General features: G+C 31.6%; 2 protein-coding genes across 4 annotated transcripts; both read left to right on the forward strand.

The window, feature by feature from the left end:
- The first annotated feature begins 1,343 nt into the window (after positions 1-1,343).
- Positions 1,344-5,147, forward strand: LOC140809740 (uncharacterized). Of its 3 annotated transcripts, none has more exons than XM_073167455.1 (5): positions 1,344-1,587; positions 2,068-2,285; positions 2,671-2,756; positions 2,851-4,222; positions 4,363-5,147. In XM_073167455.1, the coding sequence occupies exons 2-5, from the start codon at positions 2,132-2,134 to the stop codon at positions 4,905-4,907; spliced, it is 2,157 nt and encodes a 718-aa protein (XP_073023556.1). In that variant the 5' UTR covers positions 1,344-1,587; positions 2,068-2,131; the 3' UTR covers positions 4,908-5,147. The 3 variants fall into 3 exon arrangements, with proteins under 3 accessions (XP_073023556.1, XP_073023558.1, XP_073023557.1); XM_073167457.1 differs by lacking the exon at positions 1,344-1,587 and adding an exon at positions 1,621-1,824; XM_073167456.1 differs by lacking the exon at positions 1,344-1,587 and adding an exon at positions 1,834-1,975.
- Positions 5,148-6,614: 1,467 nt separating this feature from the next.
- Positions 6,615-7,413, forward strand: LOC140809327 (metallothionein-like protein type 2). Its single transcript, XM_073166915.1, has 3 exons — positions 6,615-6,774; positions 6,875-6,946; positions 7,063-7,413. Exons 1-3 carry the CDS (start codon positions 6,713-6,715, stop codon positions 7,154-7,156), a joined length of 228 nt encoding a protein of 75 aa, XP_073023016.1. The 5' UTR covers positions 6,615-6,712; the 3' UTR covers positions 7,157-7,413.
- The last annotated feature ends 2,489 nt before the right edge of the window (positions 7,414-9,902 follow it).

Below are 9,902 nucleotides of genomic sequence, written 5' to 3' on the forward strand. Positions count from 1 at the left end.
TAATATAGCACATGCCAATACAAGCTCTATTAGGGGTGGAAAAAAATACCGAATTTTCGATATACCGAGATTACCGTAACAAAAAAATATTGAATTTACCGAATTTTAAGTATACCGAAGATTTCGGTACAGTAACATATCCAATTTGAAAATTTTGGTATATACCGAAATACCGAAAAAATATACAAAATTTTTAAAATATATAATATTTTAAAACAATAAATTATAATTTTTTTTTAAAATGTAAGGTTTTTTGGTTCGATATACCGAAAATTTTGGTATAGTATCGATATGAATTTGCTTATACAATAATTTAAGATATAGATTAACTAAAATTAAAGAAAATAATTAAAAATAAAATGTTATATAATAATTAATAAAAAAATTAAATTTTAATTATGTTTTTAAAAAGTACAAATAAAATGAAAAATAAATAGATGAGAAAAGAATGAAAGTTTGTATTGAATATGTGAATTTGGGAGATTTCTCAATTAAATGTACATCCAAATCTTTAGGTTGAACCAAAGACTTTTGTTGACATTTTATTGTTGTACATTAGGTTATAATTCTTGTACTTAATAGAATTCCATAGAGTCATTAAAAGTCTATTGACATTTTGAATACCCATAGACTTTTGTAGAGTTTTTAAAAGTCAAGTTTGAATACCACATGACTTTTTAAAATTCTACAAAAGTTTATATTGAATACCGCGAAACTTTTATGGAGTATATAAAAGTCTAGTTTGAATACCTCTAGAGTTTTAAACTCCATAAAAGTCATTAAAAGTCTATAACCAATACACCCCCCTTAACTAACGGTAGTTGGTCCGAACTTTTCCTAATTTCGAACAACATGATATTAATTTTCTAATTACTAGCAAGTTGGCTATCTACTTATAATTTTAAGTATTTAGATCAGAAAACTTTTAGTAAAATTTATTTTTATGGGCAGTTTTATAACCTAACAATCATGTCGCATGATAATTTATTGATAAAAATGATATTTTATTATACACATATAATTTTTAATGATGAATTAAATAAATGTTAGAAAATGTAAACAGTGAAATAAGAATATGAGAAAAATGACATATTTATTAAGAAAGAAATAAATAAATAAATAAAACAAAAACCAGGCAACATATTTTTCCATCTCCAAACCGCTACCTAAAGTTGCCAACATGACATATTATATTTAATAATAATAATAATTATAATAATAATAATAAGAAAGGTTAGAAGCGTTGACCAGTTAAGCTTTGGCGACTGATTTCTGGTCGTTTTCCAAAGCAGAGACTGATACACGATTCTGCCCTTTCCTTACCTTCCTTTCGTTCTTTCTTTCTTTCTTTATTTCTTTCTTCTGTTTATTTATTTTATATGTACATTCATTTATACATAGAAAGGTTACATTAATATCTATAAACCAATTATATTCTATGATTTTGCTATAAACGTATATATTTATATAGATGGTAGTTGCAGTTATATCTTTGGTATTGAAGCCTCTCTTCTCCCTCCAGGCTCCAACTTATATGTCATTCACCCGCCATAGCTCATAAACTCGCGCAGTTCTCTGTCCAAGAAGGTTATAAACTTTTGTCTGCGTTTCATTTGTTTTTGTTCCCTTTTTTTCCCTCCAATTTCTAAGACTTTTCAGCTCCCTATTTTTTGGTTAGACTTTGTGTTAAGATACGTTTTTGGGTGATTTTTCTTGAGCTCTATTTCTTTCCTTTTCTTACCCAAACAGAGGAGATTCTATAACAAGGCTGAGTTTTAATCTTGAACTCGAACCCATGAAGGAATAAATTCGTACTTTTAACCTGTAAAGGCAGCCTTGTTTCTGTGTGTGATGATCAGTTTGTGATGTTTTCTGATTGAACGAGTTAAGTTTTGTTTAGAAAATTAAGGTTGTCTTTTCATAGTCAAATTTTCACACATCATGGTTTGAAGGATAAAGATATAAACAAATCCTGGTAAATGTTTTTCCTATGATCTGTGAGAACAAGTCAGATTTGTGGTTTAAAAAATATTAACTAATATGTTTGTTGAATGTTTATTTAATCAGGTTGGGTTGAACGAGTTAAAACAGTTGAAAACCCCCCAAGTTTTTAGGGAGGAGGATTCGTAACATGGGAAGGCATTTCTGGACGAAGCTCATAGGCGACGAACATGATCATAAGCAGCCAGGTTGCATTTCCGGATTCATCAACGTTCTCGACTATCATCATTGGCATTCTAACACCAGGAAGATGATCCACCATAACAAATATGCAGGCCAAACAGGTATAGATCAAAAGCAGTCATACGAGAAACTTACTGTTTTGCATATGTTAGCTCATTTAATAGGCCTGGGTTTCAATTTCCCTCTTGGAGATAGCTTTAACATTTTGTGGTTGTACACTGTTGTATCATGTTAAAACCATTGCAATGTTTCTAACATGTGAGAATGAATTATTATAGTTAATGAAAAGTTATAGTTGACTATAACAATGCAAATTAGTCAAATATTTCAGATTTGTAACAGTGTAGCTGCCATCTTTTATTTGTTGTGCCACATAAAATAACAACATGAGAGTAATGAAAACAAGTGTTGCTCCTCAACATTAACCGTTTTGTAGTAGAAGTTTACGAGCTCAGATTTATCACACATTTTCTTATTGGTTTGTAGGCGATTGGAGTCCCAAAGCGAACTTGCTTGGTCACGATTCTTGTGAAGCTGAAAAGATATTGGATGAAAAACAGAGTCCATTTCTTGTAAGTTCTCGTGTTTGTTAACTTGTAACAACGTGAATTTCCCAACAGTTTGGCTGAACCAGAGACTGATGTTTATATCCATTTGTTTGATCAGAAAATGAAAAGAGCTCGTGGAAACAACAAACGATCTCTCAAATCACGCATAAAAGCATTGATTGCGGAAGAGATATATAAGGAAAGCAACGATGCACAAGGCAAAAAAGGTTTCTTGGTCAAATCTAGATTACAGAGAACTTATTCCATACACCATCTGGAGTCCCTTGATGATAGCATCAGTAAAATCCGCAGAGACTGGAAAAATCCGATCATTTTCATTCCCAGTAAAGTAGAGAACTCTGCCCCTCCGTCAGTGGATATGAGTCATATGACTCAGACCAAGAATGAGGCAAGTGGCGGAGAATCCGACATCTTTAGTGCTGCTAACATTGGATCGTCAGAGAAGATTGATTTCTTGGACATGCTCAAGATCGACAAGGAGTTGTTTGCAAGAAATTTGCAAGTTTCTGATGAAAGAGTCACTCGTTTCTCCCATAATGGTTTCGCTTCGAATGAAAAACTAAAGTTCAGCAAATCGAAATCTTTCCCCGATCTTAATTTTTCGCAGAGACTAAAGTTCAAGCCTAGTAAACTTGCAGACAAGCAGAAGGAAACTTGGTCATTCCCTAAAGGGCAAAAATTGCAAGCTGTTAGTCTGGAACAAAAATTAGCAATTTCGGAAGAAAAAGATCGAGATTCACTGATGAAGGGGGAAATACAACAAAGAAACGAATGGATGGCCCCTCTAGATATTGCAAAAAGCGTTGTTGATATAAGGGAAGAAACTACTATGGACAGAGTTGATGAAAATACTATGAGGAACTATTCCCACAGCAGAAGTTCTTCTCTAAATGAATCACTAGATAAATATGCTCGGTTGTTCGAGAACAGTTATGGAACAGAAGCCAAGTTGAATCTGTCTAGGAGCTTGAGGTTAACTAACGAAAATGGCCATGCTTCGATGTATTCAAGAAGGATTCGCTCCCGCTCCCTGTCAAATGCTTATTCGTTTTATTCGAATTTAAATCTCGGGGTAGCTGGTGATGATGCTTTTCGAAATGACTCATTTGTAATAGAAAAAGATGATAGTTTTCGTCAAGATGTTGTGGAACACGAAGAAAACGTAGTCAGACTAGTTGCAAGCGATTCAGAGAAGGAGCCACCGGATTTGATTGAGACAGTCAAATGCAAAACAGAATCGGTGGATGATATGCAAAAGATGGACCATGATTCAGGCTTAAATTCGAATGCTATTGATGAAAGTGGTGAAAAAAAGGAAGATTTCGAAGAGGAAGCACGAAAACCGACAAGCGTCGATTTCATTTGTGTGCAGGAGAGTATCAATGGCTCTGATCCTTGCTCGATTCCAGACTCGTATACCATTTCACAAGAAAAATTATCTGGTTCCGAACAGCTTAAAATTTCTGAAGGTATTGTTCAGATTCTCTCGTTTTCGGTCAAAGCTATACCCTAATCATTAAATTTTCCATATGATCTACTTGATCTGATCTTCCATTAGACTCGATATAGAAGTGGTTTTAATTGAGTTTTTTTTTTTTTTGATAAACAGACAAGTTTGTCAAAAGTGTTGGGCACACTACAGACTCAGGTTATGTGAGGCTTATTCTTGATCAATCTGGCATAGCAAAAGACGCATCTGAAAGAGCGTGGCACGCATCAGACCAGCCACTAAGCCCACAAATACTCGAGGACTTGGAAGCTTGCTGGCCACATGAGCACGATCAGATAACCAGTTGGCAAGATTTCTGCAGCTCATGTTGGCAGCATCAGATGCTCTTTGATTTGGTTAATGAAACGTTAGTTGAAACATATGATGTTTCACTCCCATATTATCCTAAACCGTTGTCGTCGAGTTGCCAAGTTCGACCATTTCCAGCAGGAAACCATATAGTCGAGGAGGTGAGCAAGAGCATAGGCAAATTACTGAATCTGAGGACGGATGAGAAGCAATCGTTGGATCGTCTTATGGTTTGCGACTTGAAGGACGACTATCGGTGGATGAATCTTCAGTTCGAGAGCGAGTGTATTGGTCTTGAATTGGAAGACATGATTCTTGATGACCTTGTGGAAGAACTTGTGTGTTTTTTAGTTTGAATTTCCACTCAAAGGAAGGCAACTAACATTTTCATGTATATTAGTTAGAAAGTATTGTATTTCTTCCTTTTCTTTAACCAAAAATGTTGAAAGTTTGCTTGCTAGAGAATAATAGATAGTTTAGTTTACAAGAAATTTGTTCTTTGTTCTTTTGGTGTACATAATAATATCACGATCTTCTGTAATATTTTTTTTTTTATAATTAGAGCATATTATATTCATCTTCTTAACTTTCACTCCTATTTCGATCCTTCTTAAATAATTATCATAAATATTTTCTTTTGTTTAAATGCATTATTTATTTTTTATTTAGACTATATTTATAAGCGTTTACGTATATTCGAAGAATCAATTATTTTGTGCAAGTTCACTGTAGGTAGATATGAATTAGGGAAATTGGATTTTTAGTTTTTATATATTATTTCTGTGCGATCTTGATCATACTATATTATAACATTTTAGTTTTAATCATGCATATTTCATTAACAATTTTGATCAATTTTCATTTGTTAATATTGAAACTTGGACCTAACTAAACCCCAAAAGCTAGCTCAATGGGGGATTGTACAAGCCTCATATATAGAACTCTAAAGTTATTTATCCAACCGAAGTGGGACAATTAACACACTCATCTCACGCCCAAAAACGAACATATGGAGCGTGGAGTTTACAAATGACCCAATTATGAACAGAACGGATGACCTAATTATAGGCAGTCCAACACATAACGGTGGAACCCAGACTCTGATACCATGTTAAGATTGGAACTTGGACCTAACTCAACCCCAAAATCTAGCTCAAGAGAATTAGATAATCATGTTATTTATCCCACCGATGTGAGACAATTAACCTGATTTGAAATGTTAATGCAATCTTAGCACCAAACAAAGTAGTAACACCTCATACAAGGTTGATTTTTTGATAAAATCAATGTATCTTTCATAGTTATTTCACGATGTCAAATCAACTTATTTTTAGGGTCTATTTTCAACTCACTCTAAAAGATGGTTCGATGACTTCAAGCACTTACCGGTGGGATGGATAATAATAAATATACTTAGAAAATGGGACCATATATATATAAGACTATGTCAAATAATCATTAGCAGCATGCTTCTCACCTCTTTTCGTTCTCTAATTACATGTATACGTAAATTATTATTAATTAATTGATTAAATATAATTTGCTTAGCACTCAAGAACTAATTAATTATGCATAAGGACAAATTCAGCTATAAGCTAAACACTATTATTTAATTCTAGAAATACTCAAAACAACTTCCCCTCCCCCTAAAGGTCGACTCAATTTTTTTCACTCTGACCCCAATCAATTTTATTAATTCAAATCATATTTCAGTTTCTCTTTCCAAGTAATTAGATTACAAAAATTTATTGAAAAGCTTATATATATATATACATATATATATATATATATGTATGTATATGTATATATATATATGTATGTACGTATGTATCTATAATAACGTGTACAAGGGTTAAATAAAAAGTTATAACATAATGAATTTTATTTTTCAATTACTTTTTTTTCCACGATCATTACAAGATAATCATATATTCATATTAGTTTCAAACAATGAAACAATCTAAGAAATTAAATTGAAAGAGACATATTAATTATTTTATAAAATTATAATCCCTTACAAGTTCCGTGTACGCGAACATTTAATATGTTGACCAATAAAAAAAACTATGGATATTTCTCTATAAATAGGAGCTACCACTTCGTACAATAAGAGCAACAACGTCAATAAAATTTCATAGAATAATTCTTTGTGTTGAAGAAAATGTCTAGCTGTGGAGGAAATTGTAGCTGTGGTTCGGGCTGCAAGTGTGGCAACGGCTGTGGGTAATTAAAGATTTCACTCCCTTTCATTACCTACAATTTAATTAAATTAGAAAAAAAATTATGTATAATTTTATCATCGGATCGAAATACATATTTCCAGATGTGGCATGTACCCAGATGTGGAGAAGACCACGACCTCAACCATCATCGAAGGCGTCGCGCCAGTAAAGATGTAAGCTAAGATATATGGTCGATAAACTTCTAGTAGACTAATACAATTTAGGCTACAAGAATATGATTTAATACGTTTTTTTGTTTATATATATATATTTATTTTTGTTTCTCTAGGTTCTTTGAGGGATCAGAGAAAAGCTTTGGCGCAGAAGGAGGCAACAGTTGCAAGTGTGGACCCAATTGCTCTTGCAATCCTTGCAAATGTTGATTGATTCAACATCTATATATATATATATATGCCCCAAGATGGAGAAGTGATTATATAATATATCATATATAATATAAATATTCAAGTGTGTGCGGTTGAAGCTAATGGAATAAAGGCAGCCATTGGCCACAAATTCCTTGCTGGATTTATGTGATGGGTGATGGCCGATATCTTGTGTATGTGTAAATTTTATTTCGTATGAAAAACTTGGGGCTTGATTGATGTATGTGTTTATGGAAAAAGGTTTAAACAATAAATGTGTGTCTCCGTGTATCTATATCTATATCTATATCTATATATCTATATATATATGACCTAAGTAACATTGGAATATAAATATTATATTCTTTTCGGGATCAAAGTAAATAGTTTTCCGTTTAGATATTTTAAATCTGTAAAAAAGTTCAAAACCTATATTTTAAAGATATACATTTGTGAGAGATCAAGATTTTCCCTTGTCTGGTTCATCATTATCATGATCATACTCATTATGATTCAAAAAATTTGAAATCTAGATGATAATCTATATACTATATATAAATATTGAGATATTTAGTCGTCCAACTTTGTGGCATTAATTAGTTTTTACAAAAATACTCTATTTATTTAGATAAATAATATTTTTCATTTGTAACTATAATATTTAATCTACTTTAGAATAAACATATTATATCTACAAGTTATATATTTAATATAATTGCATTATTATTATCCAAATAATAATTAAAAAGCGTAAATAAAGTTTATGAATAAACTTGATCTATTAATGATTGTAATAATGATTTATATGTGTAATAATCATGTGTGTTATTCACTAGTTTAAATAAAATGTGTTCAATCGTACGAGTTAAACATTAGAATCTTATCGGCTTCAATACCTTATCATAGAAGTTCTCGTGGAATTCTTTTGATCATTTAATAATTAATTTATAACTTCATTAAATACGAACAATTCATTTTCCGCATTGATTCCAGATAAAAAAGACTAAAGCCGAAAAAAAAAAACAAAATAAAATGACAGATTATAGCTGAAATTTTGACAAAATAAAGAACCAAAATCACAAAAAAAAAAAAAAAACATACATGACCAAAAACCCAATTTTTCGTATATATTTTTATAGAGTAGGTCTCATATGAGACCGTCTCACGGATTGACTGGTCAACCCTACCCATATTCAAAATAAAAAATAATACTCTTAGCATAAAAAGTAATACTTTTCATGAGTGGCCCAAATAAAAGATCCGTCTCACAAATATGACCCGTGAAACTGTCTCACACAAGTTTTTGTCACTTTTATAATAGCCCATGCTCTGAGTAGTTAGAACTTAGAACTCAAATTATTTAATTAAAAATTTAGTACTTAAACCGGATATTATATAATCTCAACAAACAATATCTGCAATTTGTATTGCATAATGAATATTTTATTTATTTTTTAAAAGTACATTATATAAGTTTTTTTAGGTAAAAAAAATATATTTTTTACTTTTAACATAATTTGGTAAATTTAGTAAATATTACAATTAACAGAAATCATCGTTGGGTTGCAACTTTATATATTAATGATGAATTAAACGAGATGGACAATATAATTTTATTTTCTTATAATAAAAATAAAACCTGCTTACACCTATCGACACGATATTAGACTTTTTTATGTTGGAAATTACGTACAAATATCACTCTTAAAAAATGCGTTTTTTAGAAATTTTTGATAACATATATATATAAATACTTGAAAAATAGTAATTTAAAAAATTATTATCTGTTTAATCAATTATTACGAAAAAAAATATTTTGTCTCCTAGTCCTAATCTAAAACTAATTAACAATATCCCAACAAGCAGTTGGCTTCATAGTTGTGAGACGGTCTCACAGATTTTTATTATGAGATGGATTAGCTCTGTTCATATTTATAATACGACGTAATAATTTTGGTATAAAAAATAATATATTTTTATGGATGATTCGAATAAAGTATTTGTATCACAAAATTGACCTCACGTAAGTTTTTGTTATATATATATCAAAGTCATAATTCTCTTTCAATTTTCTTTCTCGGAAAAACCTTAATCATGGTGTCGAAAAAGTTCATATCTAGGCATCAAGTGTGATGGCAAAAAGGTTCATCCTGCTAATAACACTATGGTTCATCTACAAGCTTTGGATGGCCACACGACGAATCGAAGGCCATCGATCAGCTGGAGCCGGAAACTGCCCACCTCCCCGCAGGCCACAGCACGAAGGGTGCAGCAAAGGCTGCTTGAAACTAATGCGGAGATAGTGTTTGACACTTGCATGATTGGAGAAAACTCGAACGAACCCAGTGGCGGCGGCTGCACTATCTGTCTGGATGAACACAAAGATGACGAGACTCGCTTTGCTAGAACAGCATGCGATCACTGGTTTCATGCGAGCTGCATCATGTCGTGGTTGTCGGAGAACGATACGTGCCCACTTTGCAGAAATTCTTTGTTTTGATTTCTCTAAATATATCTTTTTGGTAGACGATGTTTGCGTAACTAAATTTTTTATCATATAATCAATTCATATGACTAACGTATATAGTATAACCTACTTTCGGGGTCTCAATTTAAGCTAAAATGATGTATTAATAAAAAAATTTAAGTTAAAAATTAAATCATATATCCGTTATTTGCTAAATTACATATATAACTAAATATTGTAATTCCTTAAATTTAAATATTTGTTCGCTTTTGGGAACCGCTCTCTATATTGAAATCA

This window comes from Primulina eburnea, chromosome 13, assembly GCF_022965805.1.
Source record: "Primulina eburnea isolate SZY01 chromosome 13, ASM2296580v1, whole genome shotgun sequence".
In the NCBI taxonomy this organism is placed as follows: domain Eukaryota; kingdom Viridiplantae; phylum Streptophyta; class Magnoliopsida; order Lamiales; family Gesneriaceae; genus Primulina; species Primulina eburnea.

Bases quoted from the DNA above. Each gene is read 5' to 3' on its own strand.
- LOC140809740 (XM_073167455.1), top strand. From the start codon at position 2,132: ATGGGAAGGCATTTCTGGACGAAGCTCATAGGCGACGAACATGATCAT. The intron at 2,286-2,670 runs GTATAGATCAAA...ATTGGTTTGTAG, and splicing joins CAAATATGCAGGCCAAACAG to GCGATTGGAGTCCCAAAGCG. The intron at 4,223-4,362 runs GTATTGTTCAGA...TTTGATAAACAG, and splicing joins ACAGCTTAAAATTTCTGAAG to ACAAGTTTGTCAAAAGTGTT.
- LOC140809327 (XM_073166915.1), top strand. From the start codon at position 6,713: ATGTCTAGCTGTGGAGGAAATTGTAGCTGTGGTTCGGGCTGCAAGTGT. The intron at 6,775-6,874 runs GTAATTAAAGAT...ACATATTTCCAG, and splicing joins AAGTGTGGCAACGGCTGTGG to ATGTGGCATGTACCCAGATG. The intron at 6,947-7,062 runs GTAAGCTAAGAT...TTGTTTCTCTAG, and splicing joins GGCGTCGCGCCAGTAAAGAT to GTTCTTTGAGGGATCAGAGA.